The sequence below is a fragment of the Pan paniscus genome, chromosome 21, assembly GCF_029289425.2.
Source record: "Pan paniscus chromosome 21, NHGRI_mPanPan1-v2.0_pri, whole genome shotgun sequence".
NCBI lineage: Eukaryota > Metazoa > Chordata > Mammalia > Primates > Hominidae > Pan > Pan paniscus.
This window is the reverse complement of record NC_073270.2, coordinates 40,723,908-40,745,104: the sequence shown is the minus strand read 5'-3', so window position 1 is coordinate 40,745,104 and position 21,197 is coordinate 40,723,908. Positions and strand designations below refer to the sequence as shown.

Below are 21,197 nucleotides of genomic sequence, written 5' to 3'. Positions count from 1 at the left end.
GGTTTTCCGGCTGAAAGCCATAGAAGGGCTCCAGGAAGCATGTTAACCTTCTGAAAAATGGCACCACATATGTTATGGAACTGTGCTGTTTTCCCTGAGGAAGTGAGTCTCTGGCTTTCATCAGACTCTTCAGTCTGAGTACTCTGTGGGATATCAGGATGAATGCAAACAGCCATGGCCCCTGCTCTCATGAAGGGCAGAGTCTGAAAACAGAGACAGTTGTTCATCCAAGGATTCCACCGTTGAGCATTAGTGATAAGTGGAGATGGTATTCAGGAGGAGAGGAACGGGGGTCTGTGAAAGGACATTTGACAGGGTCCAGGACTGGCCAGAGGACACTCAGGAACTCTCCCCTGCAGAAGTGGCTTGCCAGCCAAGACCTGAAGGGTCAGCTTGTAGTGAATTGAGTGAACAGGCATGTGAGAGGGTGAGTGTTCTAGCCAGAAGCCCCTGAACGAGGGAAGACCATTGTGGCCAGCTGATGGGAGTGATGTGGGCTTGGCTCTGGGCTGGGCTGCACAGGACGTTGTGGGTCACAGTCACAGGGCGTTGTGGGTCACAGTCACAGGCCTGGATTTTATATACAGATGGTCCACTTAGAATTTTTCAACTTCACAATGGTACAGAAGTAGAATTTTGAATTTTGATCTTTTCCTGGGCTCATGATAAACAGTTCAATACTCTTGCAATGCTGGGCGCTGAGCTGCAGCTGCAGCTCAGAATGTATTTCAAGAAAAATGGTGACCAGCTACACGATCACCAAGGTAGACAACCAGTACTCTGTGCTGTGCCTGCCATGTTGCCAGTGATTATGGCCAACTGTAGGCTGAAGTCAGTGTTCTGAGCACATTCTAGGTAGGCTAGGCTAAGCTAGGAGGTTCAGTGGGTTAGATATATTAAATGTGTTTTCTTTTTTTTTTTTTTCAAGACGGAATCTTGCTCTGTTGCCCAGGCTGGAGTGCAGTGGCATGATCTTGGCTCACTGCAACCTCCACCTTCTGGGTTCAAGCAATTCTACCTCAGCCTCCTGAGTAGCTAGGATTATAGGCGTGTGCCACCACGCCCAGCTAATTTTTTATATTTTTAGTAGAGATGGGGTTTCGCCACGTTGGCCAGGCTGGTCTCGAACTCCTGACCTCGTGATCCACCCGCCTCGACCTTCCAAAGTGCTGGGATTACAGACGTGAACCACCGCGCCCGGCCTCAATATGTTTTCAACTTAACGGCATTTTCAAATACGATGGGTTTATCAGGACATAACCTCCTCCTAAGTCAGGAAATGTCTGTTCTAAATGCAGTGGGAAGCTGTGGAAGTGTTTTCACCGGGAGTGACAGGATCAGAGTCCTGATTCTGAAGATCACTTTTGGCACCGTGTGATGACTCAGTTCCTGTGGGATACCTTTTAGGGAGCTGGTGTCCTGGGAACACAGGACCCAGCAGTGACAGGCCTGGATGGCAAGTCGGGGGAAGTGTCACAGTTAACCAGGCCTCTGTGTGATGTGTGACCGTGGTGCTTGGTGGGACTGCTGCAGCAGGGCCAGGCTTGAGTGTGATTGGACATGTTGAGGTGTTGGTGCCTTTGAGAAAACAAGTGGAAATGTAGGCAAAGAGAAAGGCCCAGAGCTGCTGAGGGAAGGGGCCTTGTCGGTGAATGTGGCAGGCAGGGGTCGGGGATGGGGGTGGGGCCAGGGAGAGATTCCACTGCCTGAGAGCCCAGAGTTCCCTCCTGCAGGTGCTGGCTGGAGTGAGAGGTGCTAGAGGAAAGTACCTGGTGGCTTCTCAGATTCTGTCCACAGGAAGTGGGCAGGAGACTCCCTGCACTAGCCCGGTGCTGACCCAGCAGCCCCAGTTCCTGTCCTTTACCTCCTCCAACCCATTTTGTTTCAGGAACAAGTACTTGTTACTCAACAACCAGGAGCTGAATGAACTCAGTGCCATCTCTCTCAAGGCCAACATCCCTGAGGTGGAAGCTGTCCTCAACACCGACAGGTGAGTGCAGGGGTGCAGCTTTTCCCTCAGCCCATCCCGGCTGCCCACATTCCCCGGGGGCTCACCGGTGAGCACATCCAGGTATGCACGCGTGTCCTCTCTCACATGCAGCTACAGTGTCCTGAGGGCTCCTGTGTGCCAGGCACTGTATTCATGTCACCTGCATTTTCTCATTGGAGCCTCACAGCAGCCCTAGGAGGGGAGCCCCATCAGTACCTGCACTTTACAGATGAGGTGAGCCTCAGAGAGGTCACCTGCCAGAAGTCGTGTGTGCTCCGCACTGCCCCACCGCCTTGTCTCGTGCATTCAGCCCCTTTGCTTATGTGCTCCTTTCTTGCCTGGTGGCATCTGCAGCCAAGCAGGACAGACAGAAGCCTCTTACCTGCTGCCAAGTGTTAGGTTGCATTACCTGGGTTAGGTTTGCCTCACCTGGAGCCAGGCAGTGGGGGGCTAGTCTCACAGGCGTCAGAATACAGTGGACTTTATCCAACAAGAGCCATGATTTCCCAACCTTTTTTGTTTGTTTGTTTTGTTTTGTTTTTTAGACACAAGGTCTTGCTCTTTCTCTCAAGCTGCAGAGCAGTGGTGTTATAGCTCACTGCAGCCACAAACTTCTGAGCTCAAGTGATTCTCCTGCCTCAGCCGCCCGAGTAGCTGGGACTACAGGTGTGCGCCACCATTCCCAGCTAGTGTTTTTACTTTTTTTGTAGAGATGGGGTCTCACTATGTTGCCCAGGCTGGTCTCGAACTTCTGGCCTCAAGTGAGCCTCCCAAAGTCCAGGGATTACAGGTGTGAACCACCTCTCCTGGCCTCCCAATCTTTTTTTTCTAAGGTAGAACTCTTCATTCAAATAAAATTGTACCCAGTCCTGCCCTGATATCTGCAGTGGATCACAGCAGAGCTGCTCTGTTTGAAGGGCCCAGACCCCTGCGTGCCTGGCCGTCTTCCTTCCCCCATGACGGGGCCAGAGTCATTTCCTCATCTCCTGCCTTTGCTTCATAGACTGGGAAGCTGAGGCTTGGAGTTGTGGACACTTGCCCAAGGCCAGCTGGAAGTGAACCTCAGGCACGGAGTATGCTGGGCCTCACCCTATTGGCAGAGTCTTTCCCCATCTGGCAGACTGGCATGGCCTGTTTCAACACACTTTTGGTATAAACAGCTCTCCTCTGGCAGTTCTAAGCCATGTCTGATTCTGGATATGTTTCTGGCCTGGGAAGGAAAGCTGGCCTGAGATGTGGTGGGAATGCACTTGGCGGTTTAATTCTGTGGCTGCAGGGGTCTCCGGGGCTCTGGACCCAGTTGGAGCAGGAAGGCACCCTGCAGACTTGGAAATGTCCCCATGGTTTTTCACCGCCTAAGCCAGCAGAATGACCCATCCCCAGGGCCCCTGTCAGCCTCTCAGATCTGTCACCAATATCTCTCTTCTATTTCAGGAGTTTGGTGTGTGATGGGAAGAGGGGCTTATTAACTCGTCTGCTGCAGGTCATGAAGAAGGAGCCAGCAGAGTCGTCTTTCAGGTGAGTCTGGGGAAAAGTACCTGCCGATTCTGCGGGGCTGCAGAGCCAGGTGTTTCTCAGGAGGTTAGGAATATCTCCTTTAGTCACCAGCGTCCATGCCTCCTGAAGCACAATTACTGTTGGGGAGAGGTGGTTTGACTGCCATCTTGCGTAGTTTTGACTCGACAGGTATGTGGGAGCTTCTTCTGCAGCCCACAGTGACCGAGCATTCACCAAGCACCTGTTCTGTGCTGGTGCCTTATGGGTGGGAGAGAACTAGGATACGGGCCCTGCCATGAATTCCCTAGAGCTGTGCTGTTTCAATGCAGTGTGGGAAGGAATGGAGCCAGGGTTGGCCCAGGAGCTATAGGAGCAAAGGAAAGCCTCTTCCGCTGCTAGGCCTGGGGGCTGGGTGAATACAGGGAGACCTTCTCTGAGGTCCTTAGATACATCTAAGATGAGTCTCGAAGTCAGTGGACAGGTAGAGTTCCATCAGGGCCGGGCGTGAGCTATCAGGAGGCTTCATGCCCACATGGGCCTTTGTCACTTCAGTGCCTTGTCCAAACTCCCTGTCGTGGATACCCGCTGTGCCCTCTGGGTCCCTCGGTCAGCATCAACCACTACTTCCCTAGGCCAGCCCATCGTCTGTGAGCCCAGTGGCCTGTCTGCATGTGTTTGTCCGCTTCCCACACACATTCCTAGCCCCTCAATTGCACGTCCTCCCATTCTTGTGAAAGGGCAAAGCCTAGCGTATGTTTCACGGGGGCTCGCAGGAGCCAGCCCTTCGATCCCAGATGTCACCCTCTCTGTGACACAGCCCCTTCCAGACAGACCCAGATAGAAGACTTCTCCACTGAGCTGGCTCTCTGTGAGGATGGGGGCACTGCTGTGTCCCCAGGCCCAGGATGAAGTCTGATGCTTGGTAGATGTTCAGTAAATGTTGAGTACATGAAAAGGCAACAAACATCTCCCAACCCCTTGGAGAACTGAACATGGGCCGGAAGAGGGCAGCCTTAGCCACCTGAGCCAATATTTGGGTCGCAGGTTTTGGCAAGCTCGGGCTGTGGAGAGTTTCCTCCGAGGGACCACCTCCTATGCAGACCAGATGTTCCTGCTGAAGCGAGGCCTCTTGGAGGTATGATCTGGAGCAGCCAGTGTCTTGGGTTCCGTCTCCCCCCAGCCCACGCGTTGCTGTGTCCTGTCCTGAGCCCCAAACAGTTCATCAGGAGCAGAGCAGATCTCGTGACTTCCAAATGCCTGTGCAGGCTGCCTTAGATTTTGCCCTGGGTTTCCAACTGTGGGTTCCCCATGGGTGCTTACGGGGTGACAGGTTTAGAGGGTGGCCCGGCCATGCAGGAGGGTGACAGTTTGGTTACCCAGCAAGGCATTTTGACCCTGAAGATATTTTGTACTAAAAGTTAATTTTCCATTATTGAATAATGGTCTTCAGAAAAAGTAAAACTTAGAGCAGAATGGCCAAAGTTATAATTGGTCTTTCAGATTTTTTCATATGGACAAGAAACTGACCCACGAATTATAAAATCCATGTGGAAAAGAATTGATCCAAATCAGTGTAACTTCAAGAAAATGTAGAAAACTTTATAAAGGAGTAAATTGGCTTTATTCTCTTGATGAAAACTCAGTATTTTGGTGTAAACTCTATTTAAACAATTTCGTTCATAAACACAAAGACAAACCATGGGGTCAAAATGTGTCCTTTGCTTTTAAATTCTGTCCTTCATTTACTTGAATGACCTCAGTGCTTAGGCAGTGGCCCGTGTTTTAGACCTGGTGATGACAGCTCCCCTCACCTAGGAGCTGAGCACCCCGGCCATCTTGGTGACCACAGAGCAGGTCACAGGCTTCAGCTGTACGCCCTGGGCAGGGGAGAGATTGTGCTGCATTCCCAGTCTGCTCCACCTCCTGGTGAGGTCTGTCAGGCCTGGTCCTGTCCTTGGAGCCACCAGCATCCTCAGACAAGAATCTAGACAATGTTGCCAGTTCCATCCCCAGGATGCTTGCTCAAAGCCAATGCATGGTCTGAGCTCCATGCCAGGCCCTGGTGGGGGCAGCCACGTTGACACCTTCACCCTGTCCCTCCTCACCCAGCACATCCTTTACTGCATTGTGGACAGCGAGTGTAAGTCAAGGGATGTGCTCCAGAGTTACTTTGACCTCCTGGGGGAGCTGATGAAGTTCAACGTTGATGCATTCAAGAGATTCAATAAATATATCAACACCGATGCAAAGGTAAAGTTAACCCAGGGCTCTGTGGAGTGTGCTGGGTTGTCCAGAAGTTCACCTGGAGTCCTGGTCTGCCAGGCTTTAGGCACAGGTTTTACGTTAGAGACGACGGGGGAGTCTGGGCAGTCTTTGGCAAACATTCATTGGAACCTGCTCTGTCTGGCTTTGTGCTAGACCCTGGGAATGCAGGGATGAAAACCGGGGCTGCTTGTGGGTAGGGAGTGAGGGTGGGAATGGGTGGCTTGTGCGCCTGCCGTGACGCAGCATGGTGGGTGCCACGGTGGGAGCCGCTGTAGGGAGGGACTGGGCCTGGTGTGTTAGGCTCACCGAGTGTGTGTGACAGAAACCCAGCTCAGGCTAGCTGAAGTAAAATTAAAAGTAAAAATTAAAGGAATCCAGCACCCTTGAGTGTAAAACCACTGGACAGAGTGTCGGATCTGTGCTGAATTCCGGGGAGTGCCTCTTAGTACCTGGGTGGTGAGGGGAGGTCCCTCAGCTTATCTGAGCCTCTGTCTTCCTATCTGAAGCACTGGGGCTGGTAGAGGTCGCTGATGCCCCTTGTAGTGACTGTCCCCTCGGGCCATGGCCATACCTGGCCAGCAGCCCACTGCCTGCTGTGAGCTTGGTTTCTGTATAGTTCCAGGTGTTCCTGAAGCAGATCAACAGCTCCCTGGTGGACTCCAACATGCTGGTGCGCTGTGTCACTCTGTCCCTGGACCGATTTGAAAACCAGGTGGATATGAAAGGTACATGAAAGGCAGGCTGTCAAGGCAAGTCATGCAGGGTGAGAATGCTGGCATCAGACACCCTGTCTCCAGCAGGGAGACAAGAATGACTGAGGGAGCTGCACCAGATGCCCACGTGGCTGGCCTCAAGGTGGCGGCTTCCAGGGCAATTGGCTTTGCTGCCTTGTTCAACACTTTAACAAGGTGAAAATCCATTGTTGCTAGCAAGATGCAAAGAAAACCAGAAAAAGACCTTCCTCTTCTGGGCTGGTATTGCCTGGCACGATGAGTTGGCCCCCTCGTCCTCAGTGTGCTGTGCGTGGCATCGCAGGTGCCCTGTGGTGCAGCAGGCATCTGAAGCCTCCTGGACTTGCTAACGCACTTCCATGTGTATGCGCACGCGTTTCCTTTTTTCCTAGGAGAGGGCCTGTGGCATCCAGCAGATTCTCCTGAGGGTTTGTGACCCCCCCACACCCCCAAAAAGTCAGGCACTTGTTCCTTGTCATGGTCACTGTCATTGATAGCAAGAAGTATCCCGGTTGTTGGTAATTTAGCCGTTTGTTTCCTTTTTCTGCCCCAGAGGGTCTGTTTCAGGGGAACAGCCACACAGATTTTGGTACCTTCGGTTATTGCCCTGCCTCCCAGTTGTGCGGGAAGCAGTTGCTCCGACACTAGTGGACGGAGCAGAACCTGTGCCTTGTGGTCTTAGCACTGGGCCGGACTCACCTGAGAGCTGGTGTGGAAAACCAGTTGCGCTAGGACCTCTGCAGAAGGAGTGGAACTTTTGCGTTGTTTTTCTTAATGCAGCGTCATGGATCCATCTTCCTGTGGAGGGAACTCTTCTGTGTGTGATATGGAGGGCACGGGTCTGGAGCCAGTCTGGGGAGGGCTGAGGGAGAGCTGCCCTGAGCTTGGTTCTGGAGGATGAGGTGGGGTGCTCCTGGGCACTCTGAGAACATGGCTTTGCCTGGTAGCAGGACAGCTGGAGGTCCCTCTTTCTGCCACAGTCAGCTTTCGTTGAAGCTGTTTTGATGATGAGCTCCCAGCTTCAGAGTCAGGACCCAAGCGGGGCTCCACTAAAGGCCTGGGCGACCCAGCCACTGGGCCTAAGCCTGACCTGCTGCACCCCTGCCTCCCTCCACAGTTGCCGAGGTCCTGTCCGAATGCCGCCTGCTCGCTTACATATCCCAGGTGCCCACGCAGATGTCCTTCCTCTTCCGCCTCATCAACATCATCCACGTGCAGACGCTGACCCAGGTGAGAGGCCCCGGCAGACACACAGCAGGGAATTGGAAACCACTTCCTTTGTCCTGGTGCCCAGCAGGTTTCTGTCCCCCACTCCAGAAGTGCGTCTCTGGAGACCCAGCTCTTCTGAGGACTGTGCTCAGGAGGAATCAGTGTCCCATTGTACAGACAGGGCCTAAGGAAGGAGGGCTCGCAAGTGGCCTCAGGTCACAGGCTGACTTGCAGGCCAGCGCTCTCCCCGCCTCCCCCATGTCCACGTCCCTCACACCTTCTGCCCTGCTGGGCTTTGGAATCGGACCTGAGGCTGCCCAACTCCCTCACTGAATAGTCATGCAGCCTTCCCTTCTCTCAGCCTCCTGCCCCTCTTTTCTAGAGTGAGGGTGATCTTAGCACCTCTCAGAGGTGGTCTTTGGTTCCATTCTGAGGTGAAGCACCAGGTGGGAGTGCATGGTGAGTGGGGCAGAACTCTTTCCCCACCGAGGCACGCAGGCTAGTGCTGAATGGCACTTCTGAAGCGGGGTAACTGCCCCAACACACGCACCCAGCCCTGCCTGGGACGGACCTTCCGGAAGGAGTGATGCTTGAGCCGAGGTCTGGACAGGGACAGGTGTTGTTGCCTCAGGTGGGGTGGGAGGTGGGCGTGGGGAAGAGGAAGGTGCTCAGGCAGGAGACTGGTGCTCCTGGGGGCCCCCTTCCCCCAGTCCTATCTCACCTCTGCGCAGGGAGAGCTCCGTGGGTGGCCCGAGGCCTGGGGCCACTCTCCTCCCTGCCTGATGGCTACCCAGGTTCACCAGGGGCCACTGGGGCTCCCACCAGCCCCTGACCCGGTGGGCCTGTGGCCTTGCAGGAGAACGTCAGCTGCCTCAACACCAGCCTGGTGATCCTGATGCTGGCCCGACGGAAAGAGCGGCTGCCCCTGTACCTGCGGCTGCTGCAGCGGATGGAGCACAGCAAGAAGTACCCCGGCTTCCTGCTCAACAACTTCCACAACCTGCTGCGCTTCTGGCAGCAGCACTACCTGCACAAGGACAAGGACAGCACCTGCCTAGAGAACGTGAGTGCCCCACCCCTCAAGGGGGTGATGGGTGGGCCATGGACCCAGGGCCTCTCAGAGGGGTGTCCCGGTGCTGGGCTTGACCTGGGTCCTCCAGGCGCCCCCCAGCCCCTCCCTCTTTGCCCAGAGCTCCTGCATCAGCTTCTCATACTGGAAGGAGACAGTGTCCATCCTGTTGAACCCGGACCGGCAGTCACCCTCTGCTCTCGTTAGCTACATTGAGGAGCCCTACATGGACATAGACAGGGACTTCACTGAGGAGTGACCTTGGGCCAGGCCTCGGGAGGCTGCTGGGCCAGTGTGGGTGAGCGTGGGTACGATGCCACACGCCCTGCCCTGTTCCCGTTCCTCCCTGCTGCTCTCTGCCTGCCCCAGGTCTTTGGGTACAGGCTTGGTGGGAGGGAAGTCCTAGAAGCCCTTGGTCCCCCTGGGTCTGAGGGCCCTAGGTCATGGAGAGCCTCAGTCCCCATAATGAGGACAGGGTACCATGCCCACCTTTCCTTCAGAACCCTGGGGCCCAGGGCCACCCAGAGGTAAGAGGACATTTAGCATTAGCTCTGTGTGAGCTCCTGCCGGTTTCTTGGCTGTCAGTCAGTCCCAGAGGGGGGAGGAAGATATGGGTGACCCCCCCCCCAATCTGTGAGCCAAGCCTCCCTTGTCCCTGGCCTTTGGACCCAGGTAAAGGCTTCTGAGCCCTGGGCAGGGGTGGTGGGTACCAGAGAATGCTGCCTTCCCCCAAGCCTGCCCCTCTGCCTCATTTTCCTGTAGCTCCTCTGGTTCTGTTTGCTCATTGGCCGCTGTGTTCATCCAAGGGGGTTCTCCCAGAAGTGAGGGGCCTTTCCCTCCATCCCTTGGGGCATGGGGCAGCTGTGCCTGCCCTGCCTCTGCCTGAGGCAGCCGCTCCTGCCTGAGCCTGGACACGGGGCCCTTCCTTGTGTTGCCAATTTATTAACAGCAAATAAACCAATTAAATGGAGACTATTAAATAACTTTATTTTAAAAATGACTGCTGTGGACTTGGCTTTTGTCCCTAGGACTGTGTTTTTCCTCCTGAACCCCAAAGAAAGAATGAGAAGGAAACTGGCTGTGGTGTTTATTCAGGGCCCGGGGAAGGCTGAAGGCAGCAGGGGGGGATGCAGAGATGGCAGGATCGGGGCAGGTGGCCTCAGCCAGATGTGCAACAGCAGACAGACATTCCTCTTTAGAGCCCAGGGGGTCAGGCCGTCACTCCTTGTGCTGAGGAGAAAGGGATAGCTGAGTGAGCAGTACTACCTGTCAGCCCCCACAGTCCCCCTGCACAGAGAGCAATGCCCCTGCCACTCCTCACCTTGGGGCCCAGGGCGTCCCGGGTCCGTGCCCGCAGCTTGTTGGCCTGGGTTTCCGCCATGTCTGCCCGCTCCTCTGCATCGTCCAGCTCATGCTGGGCCTTGCGATACTTGGCCAGGTTGGTGTTGGCCTGCTGCTCCTGGGGGCACACACAGGGCCTTGGTTCCGCTTGGGTGACTGAGATGCTTATTCTGGTCCCTGCCCCAGTCCCAGAAGGGAGCTAGCTCCTCCTGGTTCTCAACTTTGTTCCTATTGCCACTGTCCATCCTCACCAATACCACAGCGGGAATAAGGAAGTTGGGACGCACCAACTTCATGTGCCTTTTTGTGCCTGCCCCACCCCTCAGAGGCAGCCCCAGCCTTGGCCAGGGGAAAGCACATGGGGTCTGTTCCATGAGAAAGAGCTAGGTCTGATCTCCCCAGAGATGTTAGAAGCTTCTCTCTTCCCTCTGGGTCACTGACCTTGGAGGGTGGAGCTGCTGCTGATGCCTCACCTGGCCACAGACCCTGGGGCAGAGCTGGGGTGCCTGGTCCAGGTGTCCAGGCCCCAGCGCACTCACCGCCTCCTCAAACTGGCGCTTGTAGCTCTTGACCTTGCTCTGCAGCTTGTCCACCAGGTCCTGCATGCGAGCCAGGTTCTTCCTGTCCTCCTCGGCCTGGGCGGGCAAGGGGGACTCAGGGCTTGCTTGGGCTGGGCCAGCTCCAGGGCCACTCCCCAGGGAGACCCTGTCGCCCACCTGGTATGCGAGCTCCTTGACACGGCGCTCATGCTTGCGCACGCCCTTAAGGGCCTCGGCGTGCTTCTTCTGCTCTGCATCAAGCTCAGCCTCCAGCTCCCGTACCTGCAGGCAGGGGGACGGCCTGATGCCAAGCCCACCCCTGGGTCACCCACCCTGCCTGCGCCAAGGACTAGAGGGGCTGCACACACCTTGGCTTCCAGCTTCTGCACCTGCTTCTTCCCGCCACGGAGGGCGGCCTGTTCTGCCTCCTCAAGGCGGGCCTGGAGCTCGCGCACCGTCTGCTCCAGCGTCTTCTTCATCCGTTCCAGGTGTGCACTTGTGTCCTGCTCCTTCTTCAGCTCCTCAGCCATCATGGCTGCCTGTTGGGGAGGAGGAGCTGGTCAGGTGCCCAGCCTCAGGGAAGTCCCTCTGCAATTCTGTCCCAGGCTCCCCACAGCCCTTGCCCAGCCTCACATCAGTGATGGCCTTTTTGGCCTTCTCCTCAGCCTCCCGCCTCTCCTGTGCAGCCTCCTCCACCTCCCCGCTCAGCTGGGCCAAGTCCACCTCCAGCTTCTTCTTCTGGTTTAGGAGGCCTGTGTTCTGAGGGGAAGCGGAGTCTCAGAGCCAGCCAGCCAGCAGGCCTGCACCTGCTCTGTCCCCAGGGACTCCTGTCCCCACCTGCGAATGCAGAAGGTTGAGGCGCTCGGTGGCCTCCAAAAGCTCCTGCTCTGCCAGTCGCCGGCTGCGCTCGCCCTGCTCCAGGGCAGCCCGCAGCTCCTCCAGCTCCGCAGCCAGCAGCGAGGCCCGGCGCTCCAGAGCCTGCGCCTGCTCGTGGAGCTCAGCTGCCAGCCGCTGCTCCTCGTCCCGCCCTGCCTGCTCCTCCTTGAGCTGTGCCTGCATCAGCCGCGTGGCAGCCTGGGCCTCTGTGGCCTGACGGGTGGCATGGCCCAGCTGCAGCTCCAGGTCGTTGAGGTCACCCTCCATCTTCTTCTTGAGCCGCAGCGCCTCATTGCGGGCCCGTGTCTCTGCATCCAGGGAGGCCTGCAGGGACTCCACAGCTCGCTGGTGGTTGCGCCTATGGGAGGAGGGTGGCATGAAAGGGGGTCCCGTAAGGGCATACCTGTCCTTACAAATGCCCAAGGACCGTTGGAAACGAACCCATTTTGAGAACAAGTGAGTCACCCCTCCCCGATTTAAAGTCTCTTGTGACTGCCTGTGGCCCATCAGAGCAAGTTCATGGACAAGAGTGAGGCCCAGGCAGACAGAGGTGGACTGACTGGCTCCACCCCCACTGTGTGACTTTGGGCAAGTCCTTTAGCATCTCCGAGGTTCACAGCTAGAATGGAGACAGCAACCCGGACCTCAAAGTCCCATGGGAGGGACAGACTAGAGAGCAGAGTACACACTGCTTCCCTCCCCTTCTGCTCTCGGGAGGTGGGGACGGGAGAAGGATGGACACACCTCAGGTTAGCGCACTCCTCGTCTTTCTCTGCCAGCTTCCGGTCCACTTCTGCTTTGACCTGGGAGAGCTCCAGCTGGATCCGCAGCGTCTTGGTCTCCTCCAGCTCCAGGGCCCCCTGTGGATACAGAGCAGGCAGGGTAGGGTGGGGGGGGATGGCCAGTGGAGCAGCAGGTCAGTGTCCACCCACCCCTGCAGCCAGCCCCTGACCTCTGCCTCCTCCAGTGCAGCCTGGATCTCACTCTTCTCGCCTTCCAGCGCCTTCTTGGTTTTCTCCAGTTCCTGGATGCTCTTCCCACTGAGACTCACCTGGTCTGTGAGGTCGCTGATCTCCTCTGCAGTGGACAGGGTGCTGAGAGGCCACCCCCATGGCTTGTACTCCCACCCAGGTCACTCCACTCACCCCTAATTCCAGGGTGGCCCCACCGGGGCACCCCCGTGACTCCAAGTTGCTCCGACCCCAGGGCAGCACCCTGGCCCTGGCGTGTGGCAGGTCCTACCCTGCAGGTTCTTGTTCTCCCGCTTGAGCGTCTCCAGGGCTTCAAGTGCCTCCTCGTGGCCGTGCCGCAGCCGGAAGAGCTCGGTGCCCAGGCCACGGGACTCCCTCTGTGCCGCCTCCAGCTCCCGCTGCATCTCCTCCTCCTGCCGCCGCCGTTCCTCCAGTGCCCGTTCCAAGTGCCGCTGCTTCTTGTCCAGCGCAGCAGCTGCTGAGGTCGCCCGCTCCAGCTCCAGAGTTACATCCTCTGACTCTGTCTGTAGCCGCAGCTTGGCCTTCTCCAACGATGAGCACTTGGCGTTGGCAGCCTCCACGCCCTCCTCTGCCTCCTGCAGCCGCAGTGCCAGCTTTTTTCTAGGCCATGGAACCAGACAAGGTGTGGACCATGGAAGGAGGGAGAACAGCCCCAGCAGCTCCCTTCACCCACCCTCAGCGGGGCTCAGGCACAGGCATAAAGCTCTGCATGGCAGTGGCCTGGCCAGCAAAGCACTCACTTGGCCTCCTCCAGCTCCTCGGTCCTCTGGATGGCATCTGCTTCATACTTGCTCCTCCACTGGGCCACCTCGGCATTGGCCTTGGACAGCAGCCGCTGCAGCTCAGCCTGGGCCTCAGCCTCCTCCTCGTGTTGCTCCCGCAGGAGGTCACAGTCGTGCCGCAGAGCCTGCACGGCGTGGGCCAGGGCACTCTTGGCCTGCAGGGACACCAGTGACCTCAGCGTTAGTGCAGCCCAGTGGCTCTGGCGCCCACCTGCCCACTCCATGGTCACCGGTGCCAGCCCACCTTGCTTTCCTCCTCTAGCTGGCGCCGCAACTCTTCCAGGCTTTGGGCGGCCAAGGCCTTTCCACGGCTCAGCTGACTGATCAGACACTCCTTCTCCTCTAGCAGGCGACTCAGCTCCCCTGCAGGCGAAGAGGCGAGCGGACAGGTCAGGCTGGTGAGGGCTGCACCAAAGCCCTGCCTGGTGTGGCCAGCTGAGCCCCAGCCTCACCGCTTTCCGTCTGTAGTCGCCCACGCTGCGTGCTTGCGTCCGCCAGCTGCCGCTGCAGCTCCTCCACCTTAATCTTGGCCTCGCTTAGCTGATCCTCATAGGTCCGGCACAGCTTCTCTGCACTGGCCTAGGATCCCAGGTTGGGGGTCAGGGGTCAGGGGTTAGATGTCAGAACAAGTTTGTGCATCAGATGGCAGGATCTGGGATCAGAGACTGGTAAGCTAGATGTGGGCCCAGGAATCAAAGGGAGAGCAGAGCCCCAAGTTCAAAGTCAGGGAAAGAGATTCTACTGCTGGGCTTAACAGGTGTCAGAACTGACAGGGCTGGGCCAGTCCCAGGGCAGTGGGTCAGGGTGAGAGTTGGGATGGTAGCTGCGGAGTCACCTGGGGACAATGGTCAGAGGTCAGCTGTCAGGATTATGTGGTAGAAAGGTCAGGAGTTAAGGCTAGGGTGCTGGGGTTCAGGACAGGAAGAGAGGACAGGTATTAAGTTAGAGTTCAGGAGTCAAGGGCTAGGGTCACAACTACTGCTGGTTCAAGGGTCTGAGGCTGGAAGTAGATGCTGGATCAGAAATGACCTGGAGTCAGGGAACAGGGCTTGGGAGTCACGGCTTAAGGTCAGGACTGGTAGGAGGCTGAGAAATGAGGGTTGTGTACCAGGTGAGGAGGTCAGGGCTCAGGATAAGCTGGTATGGGGACAGTATTGGCTGCCGGGATCGGGATTGGTTTAAAGTCAGGGTGGGTATGGGGTGAGGAAGGCACGGACACCTTGGCGCGGGTCAGAGTCTCCACGTTGGCAGCCAGGTCGTCCACCTCCATGCGCAGCTCACTCTTCTCCTTCTCCAGCTTCTGCCGCACCCGCTGCAGGCTGTCCACCTGCTCCCCCAGCTCCGCCGCGCCCTCCGCCTGCTTGCGCCGCAGTGCCGCCACTGTGGCCTCGTGCCGCAGCGCCGCCTCCTCCAGCTCCCGCCGCAGCCTCCCCAGCTCCGCCTCCCGCTTGCGGCAGCCCTCGCGCTGCCCCGCGGATGCGCCGCCTGCCTCCTCCAGCCGCTCGCTCAGCTCCTCCAGCTCCCGCGCCGCCTCCGCACGCTGCTTCTCCACGCGGGCCCGGGCTGCCCGCTCTGCCTCCAGCTCCTCTTCCAGCTCCTCCGCCCGAGCCTGGGGTGGGCACGTGGGGCAGCTGTCACCTCTGTGGGCCTCTGACCCCAGGCCTCACCCACCCGACCCCCACGCACCTGCAGCTCCTTGATCTTCTTCTGCATCTGGGCCCCCAAGAGCTGCTCGTCTTCCACCCGCAGGCTCAGCTGGCTCAGCTCGGAGTCCTTCCTGGGAGCCACAGGGTGGGTGAGCCAGCACAGGCCTTAACTCCCACCCACCCGCCTGGGATCCCCATAACGCCCCCCAGTCCCCTTCAGGCCCTGAGGGACCTCACCCCCATTGCACCTGCTGCACTGGGCCCTGAGGCCTCAGCCCTGGACCCTGGCTAGGGCCCTCAGTCCAGGGAGGGCAAGACACTACCCCTGCACCCCAGTGCCCCATCTGTCAACCCCCACCCTTAACCTCTGCAATGCCGCAGGAACCACAAGAATCCAGAAGGGAACAAGGGCCGGGTGCAGGCTCAGAAGGCCCCCACCTGCTGCCCCACCACACCTACTTCTTGAGCTTCTCCTCCAGCTGCTGCTTGTCTTGAGCAGCATCAGCCACTGACTCCTGCGTCAGCTTTAGGTCACCCTCCAGCTTGCGCTTGGCCCGCTCCGTGTCCATGCGCAGCTTCTTCTCCTGCTCCAGGGAGCATTCCAGCTGCAGAGCAGGCACAGCAGGGGTCAGCCATGGCCCAAGCCAGCCGGCACCCCGGCCCCGCCACCCAGTCTCAGGGTGGCCCTGACTCACGTCCTCCACCTGTTGCTCCAGCCGGAGCTTGGCCTTGGTCAGCGCGCTCACACGGTCCTCCTCGGCCTGCAGGTCACCCAGGGCCTGTTGGTGGGCCTCCTGCAACGCCTTCTTCTCCTTGGTCAGCCGGGCCACTGACTCGTCCAGCGCAGCCATCTCTTCCGTCAGGTTCTTCACCTGTGCAGGGCCAGGGCCAGAATGGGGACGCCCTTCCCTGCACTCTGAGCGGCCACCACACCAGGTCAGAGCAAGTGCCCCTTCCAGCTATGGGACTCAGGCAAGTCACTTGACTCCGAGCCTCCACCGCTTCTGCCTGAGGGAAGGACCCTCCTCATGGGGTTGTAATGAGGATTCACGAGTGGATGCACCTGCAGTGCTCAGCACCACACCTGGCCTGGTGAGAAATCCACAGATGCCAGCCATGTGCAGTATTAGCATGTGCTCAGGGCAGCTGCCTCCTAGTCCCGGCTTCCTCGGTGAGCACCTGTGAGAACCTAAGCTGCCTACCCCTGCCTCACTTTCCCTCCTGTGTAATGGAGTCCCTCCTCCAGCACTGGGAACCACAGGGGCCATCACGAGAGCTCAAGGGCAGAAGTCACCTGCGGGATGCTGAGCTGGGGACATGGAGTTCCTGCCCTCAAGGGGCTTGCACTCCGGGATGGATGAGGATTGCCAGCATGTGCTAAACACCTACCGTGTGCAAGGCCTAGGAGCGTGTGCTCAGGAAAGGCCAATTACACACATCACCACCTACCCTAATGGGGTAAGTGCTGCTAACCCCACTTGACAGATAAAGAAACTGAGGCCCAGGAAAGGCAGTGACATGCCCAGGGCCAGAAAGCAGAGGCTTAGCAGAGCCGGGGTGGGACCTGCAGCCACCTGGCCCCAAAGCTGGCCCCTGGCTCAGGGCCCTTCCCCACAGCTGGCCCGGCCCACACCTTGTTCTCAGTGGCTTGCTTCTCCTTCTCAGCTTTGGCCAGTGTCAGCTCCAGGTCATCAATGTCCTTCTTGAGCTCCGTGCACTCGTCCTCCAGCTTGCGCCGGCGGGTGGCCAGGTCAGCGTTCACCTCCTCCTCATCCTCCAGCCGCTCACTCAGCTCCTTCACCTTCCCCTCCAGCTGCACCTTGGACTTGATCAGCAAGTGGCAGCGCTCCTCGGCATCTGCCAGGTTGTCCTGCTCCTGGAGGGCACACGGAACGGGGCCGGGTTGGGGGAGGGCCAGGTAAACCAGCAGAGAGACACCAGGCCAGGCCCTGGAGAGGAAACTGCCTCTGTAGCAAACGGCTGTGCTCTGAGAACTCAGGAATGTCTTGACTCCCTCTTGGGCATGGAGGGGCAATGGCGCAGAGGGACACACCAGAGCATTAAGAGGGGAAAGTTAGACGTGCGGGGCAGCCCAGAGTGAGGCCCAAACAAGGGTTCTGAGAGGGAAGCCCGCTGCTCACTGCCCCGCTGTTGGGCTGAGGCCTTCCGAGGGGCAGGGTGAGCAGCAGCAGCCCCTGCACAGCCACGGACGGGCTCCTGGAGGCAGTCCCTGGAAGGGCTCAGGTATCCTTACCCCCCATTTCCTTACTGTCCAGCTGCGTCACAGTCTCCTGCACTAGCAGGTGAGTTTTGTGACCACAGGGCCATCTCTGTCTTCCCACCAACGTTCCTCCTGCACTAGCCTGAGCCTGGCACACAATTGATACACAAAGCCATGTGCCGAAGGCAGGAAAGCTTGCTCTGTGGACCTGGGGAGATTCCAGACCCTTGATCTGTGCTCTCTGGCTATCACCCTGTTACCTGCCACCTGGGTTCCCATGGCCCTTAACCAGAGAAGAGAGCATGGGTCTGTTTGGTTTCAGGGATTGCAGGGAGGGGAGAGCTGGGGAGCTGGGGTTCCTCTGCTTTAGCGGGAGGCCAAGGTGGCACGAGGGGAGAGTGCCAGGAAACGTGCCAGACGAGGCCTTGGGGTGGGGAGGCTGGGACATGGAGGCCTCATCTCATGGCATCTTTGGAACAGAGAGACATAAGGCCTGAGCCCCATGGGTCTGGCTGTACTATCCCTCAGAGCAGCCAGGGGTACTCGGGGCTGGGGACGCCCGGTCACAAGGGGAACCCTGACTCACAGCCTGCAGCTGCAGGGCCAGGTCATTCTTCTCCTGGGTGATGCTGACGTGCGTCTCCTCCAGTTCCTGGCGCTTGGCCTCGGCCGCAGCCAGCGCCCCTCGCAACCCCCGCAGCTCTGCCCGCAGGGCCGCCAGCTCCTCCTCAGCCTGCGCCGAGCGCAGCAGCGGCTTCATCTTGAAAAACAGCTTCATCCATGACCAGTTCTTGACGGCATTGAAGGCACGGATGTTCCACTGGATGGTGAACAGCGCATCCCTAGGGAGGGGCAGCCAAGCTGTGAAGGTGGCTCAGTGCTGCCCGTCACAAATGGTGACACTCGGCACAGTTCACTTGTTTTGCCTTCCCAGCAGCCTCATGGAGTAGCTCCTGATAGCTCTGCTTTATAGGTGAGGGTGAGGGGAGGCCCACAGTCCCACAGGCCTGCCTCCAGTGAAGGGGCTCATGAGCCCCCCATGTCCTGGTGGCCTCTGCAATTCCCGGAAGACACCAGGGCTGTTAAGCCATGGGGCTCTGGGGTCAGCGGCCTGGGCTGACATGCCAGTTAGCTCTGGATCTCTGACACGGGCACCCCTCTGCTGAGTGGAGACCATCACAGCACCTGTTTCTCAGGACCGTCAGCGCTTTAACCAGGATAATGCAGAGAAAGTATCTTGCCTGATACTGATACTGATAATGCAGAGAAAGTATCTTTCCTGGGGCCCGGCCCGCAAGAGTCTTGGAAGACACTGGGTGCCATCGCTACCCCTCTGGGCCACACGCTGATGTCCTGAAATGGAGAGGCAAGTGCCCTACCCCGTTTTTTGAGGTGGGGAAATGGAGGCTGGGGGACACAGAACAGAACCTTGCCCCAACCAGCCACAGGGGCTGATCTGACTACAGGGCAGCATGTTAGGGTTGGGAGAGCCAGTGGGTCTGGGAGCTGAGAGGCAGGGGACACACTCTGTCCCCAGCCTCCTTCCCACACCCACCTGCCTCCCAGCAGGCGCTGGTACTCAAGGCGCATGAGGCGGCCACGGCTCCGCGCCTGCAGCAGCGTCAGCACCTTGGCCAGGCGCTGGTCACGGAGCTCTTCCAGGACGCCTAGAAGCCCAGCCTTGAAGAACACCTGGGGGGTGGAGAGGTAGACAGCCAGGGTAACCCCCAACCATCCGCATGAACCCTGCCCAGTGTGACCGCCACAGCCATGGCCAGCCCTGATCCCACAGTGCCCCGACCTTGGTGTGGCCAAACTGGTACTGGGTGTGATCCAAGTCCAGCGAGCCCAGCAGTTTCTCTGTGGCCTTCCTGCTGTCCATGAAGGTGTCATCCGGGATGGCACTGGGGTTCAGGATACGGTACCTGGGAAAGGAGGGCAGAGCTGGTCAGGAGAGGGCTGGGTATGGGGCACAGGCCACTGAGAATGGGGAAGTCAGGGACTGAGGAGGCTCGTGTGGGTAGCAGGGGACTCGTTCCTGGGCCTCTCCGAGGCTGGTGCAGAGGTTCCAGCAGGGCACATGCCAAACAAGGGGGCCAGGGATGCGTCACCACACTGGGACACTAGGGATACTCCACTTAAAATCCCTGGGGGGTTGGCTGGGCGCAGTGGCTCACGCCCATAATCTCAACACTTTGGGAGGCCAAGGCGGGTGGATTGCTTGAGCCCAGGAGTTCAAGACCAGCGTGGGCAACATGGTGAAACCCTCTCTCTACTAAAAACACAAAAATTAGTGAGGCATGGTGGCGGGTGCCTGTAATCCCAGCTACTCGGGAGGCTGAGGCAGAAGAATTGCAGAATCGCTTGAACCTCAGAAGGCAGAGGTTGCAGTGAGCCAAGATCCTGCCACTGCACTCCAGCCTGGGTGACAGAGCAAGACTCCGTCTCAAAAAAAAAAAAAAACACAACCTTGGGGGGATTTTAAATGCATTCATTAAGTTTTTAAAGAGGCTTTTTACAGAAGGCATGCACTATTTTTAAAATTTTTTTAAAGGCAAAAAATATTAGTAGAAGGTGACATGCTGTACCCTATCACTGAAGAAACATTTGGGGGAAAATTCTTTTTTTTTTTTTTGAGACGGAGTCTCGCTCTGTCACCCAGGCTGGAGTGCAGTGGCACGATCTCGGCTCACTGCAAGCTCTGCCTCCCGGGTTCAGGCCATTCTCCTGCCTCAGCCTCCCGAGTAGCTGGGACTACAGGCTCCCGCCACCACGCCCGGCTAATTTTTTTATATTTTTAGTAGAGATGGGGTTTCACCGTGTTAGCCAGGATAGTCTCGATCTCCTGACCTCATGATCCGCCCGCCTCGGCCTCCCAAAGTGCTGGGATTACAGGCGTTAGCCACCGCGCCCAGCCCATTTGGGGGAAAATTCTAATGCAAAAGAGCCAGGGCTCCCAGCCTGCCCACTTCTAAGTGGACACATGTGCACAGGGCTGTGTGGGTCAGGTGGGCTACAGCCACGCTGTGAAGGCCCCTCATGAGGGGGACTCATTAAAGAAAGCATGCAGTCCACCAGACTGTGAGATGTTTCACAGCCAAGAAAAATGGATGACGATGGCAGGCATATGCCTGGGGATAAGGAACGATCTCCAGGCCAGACTTAGAAAAAACAAGGTCACAGCACCATGCGTGTGTGTGCGTGTATGGTATCTGTGTGAACCTCTGTTTACAAAGGATAGTGTGGATGACACCATGACTTCTGGAGGGAGAAGGAACGATGGATGCTTGTTGCCCATTGAGGGAACGGGGAGGAGCTGGCAGCACTGCCCAGGTGCTTGCTATGTGCCAGGCGTCTCATGAAGCCTCGTCCACGTGATTCTCATTCAACTCCCAAATCTGCATCCTTTCTGCCCGCTGCCCTGAGCTCCAGACTGATAATCCCAATCTCCCCCATGACTTTTCTAGGATGTCTGTTGGAGGCATTTCAAACCTGATACACGCAAAACAGAGCTCAAACCAGTATCCCTTCACCTCTCCTCCAAATCAAAAAACCCTGTTTTTGTAGCTCAGTAAATCTACCACTGGTAGCTCCCAGGTTGCTCACTCCCAAAACTAGAAATCATTTGTCTTTTCTGCATCCAGAATTCCATGTCCAGCTTATCAGCGAGGCCTGTAGGCTCCACCTCCACTATTTGCCCCAAGCCTATTCACTTCTCCCCAAGTCCCCGGCCAGGTCTGAGCCACCCCCGTGTCTTGCTGGGATACCTGGCCAGGCCCCTCACAGTCCCTGCTTCCCCCTCCAGACAGGGGACCGTCTGTTGGGCTCTGATGTGTGTGTCCTGCCCAGCCCCTCAGGCCTCCACCTGGAGCAGCAGGCAGGGGGAAGGGGTCACCCACCGCTGCCGGAAGTCGGTGTAGAGCAGCCTGTTGGGGAACCCTTGGCGGCAGATCCGGATCCCCTCCAGGACCCCATTGCAGCGCAGCTGGTGTAGCACCAAGAAGGCATCCATGACCCCTGGACGTGAGAGGGGAAAAGG

The 21,197-nt window shown here is 57.8% G+C and overlaps 2 protein-coding genes across 11 annotated transcripts in view; one reads left to right on the top strand and one right to left on the bottom strand.

Moving 5' to 3' along the window:
- Window positions 1-9,761, top strand: part of TRPC4AP (transient receptor potential cation channel subfamily C member 4 associated protein) — a 90,953-nt gene extending 81,192 nt beyond the window's left edge. For 4 of the 8 annotated variants that reach the window (XM_003831831.4, XM_003831830.3, XM_055104981.2 and 1 more), the window contains 8 exons: window positions 1,889-1,990; window positions 3,425-3,508; window positions 4,532-4,622; window positions 5,597-5,737; window positions 6,369-6,477; window positions 7,601-7,713; window positions 8,549-8,755; window positions 8,883-9,761. In XM_003831831.4, the coding sequence (XP_003831879.1) occupies window positions 1,889-1,990; window positions 3,425-3,508; window positions 4,532-4,622; window positions 5,597-5,737; window positions 6,369-6,477; window positions 7,601-7,713; window positions 8,549-8,755; window positions 8,883-9,020 (985 nt within the window). In that variant the 3' untranslated portion in view covers window positions 9,021-9,761. Of the gene's footprint in view, window positions 1-1,888; window positions 1,991-3,424; window positions 3,509-4,531; window positions 4,623-5,596; window positions 5,738-6,368; window positions 6,478-7,600; window positions 7,714-8,548 lie in introns of all 8 variants that reach the window. The other 4 variants (XM_063600802.1, XM_063600801.1, XM_063600804.1 and 1 more) reach the window with 1 other exon arrangement.
- MYH7B (myosin heavy chain 7B) overlaps window positions 9,728-21,197 on the bottom strand; it is a 46,688-nt gene continuing 35,218 nt past the window's right edge. For 2 of the 3 annotated variants that reach the window (XM_034947562.2, XM_055104980.1), the window contains 22 exons: window positions 21,058-21,175; window positions 18,960-19,083; window positions 18,714-18,850; window positions 17,745-18,000; window positions 16,571-16,813; window positions 15,633-15,809; window positions 15,397-15,542; window positions 14,978-15,068; window positions 14,511-14,900; window positions 13,744-13,870; window positions 13,536-13,654; window positions 13,250-13,446; window positions 12,760-13,109; window positions 12,470-12,594; window positions 12,262-12,377; window positions 11,479-11,875; window positions 11,275-11,400; window positions 11,010-11,180; window positions 10,819-10,923; window positions 10,642-10,737; window positions 10,083-10,220; window positions 9,728-10,009 (listed from right to left, as the gene is read on the bottom strand). In XM_034947562.2, the coding sequence (XP_034803453.1) occupies window positions 9,980-10,009; window positions 10,083-10,220; window positions 10,642-10,737; window positions 10,819-10,923; window positions 11,010-11,180; window positions 11,275-11,400; window positions 11,479-11,875; window positions 12,262-12,377; window positions 12,470-12,594; window positions 12,760-13,109; window positions 13,250-13,446; window positions 13,536-13,654; window positions 13,744-13,870; window positions 14,511-14,900; window positions 14,978-15,068; window positions 15,397-15,542; window positions 15,633-15,809; window positions 16,571-16,813; window positions 17,745-18,000; window positions 18,714-18,850; window positions 18,960-19,083; window positions 21,058-21,175 (3,779 nt within the window). In that variant the 3' untranslated portion in view covers window positions 9,728-9,979. The remainder of the gene's footprint in view (window positions 10,010-10,082; window positions 10,221-10,641; window positions 10,738-10,818; window positions 10,924-11,009; window positions 11,181-11,274; window positions 11,401-11,478; window positions 11,876-12,261; window positions 12,378-12,469; window positions 12,595-12,759; window positions 13,110-13,249; window positions 13,447-13,535; window positions 13,655-13,743; window positions 13,871-14,510; window positions 14,901-14,977; window positions 15,069-15,396; window positions 15,543-15,632; window positions 15,810-16,570; window positions 16,814-17,744; window positions 18,001-18,713; window positions 18,851-18,959; window positions 19,084-21,057; window positions 21,176-21,197) is intronic. The other variant, XM_008957218.5, reaches the window with a different exon arrangement.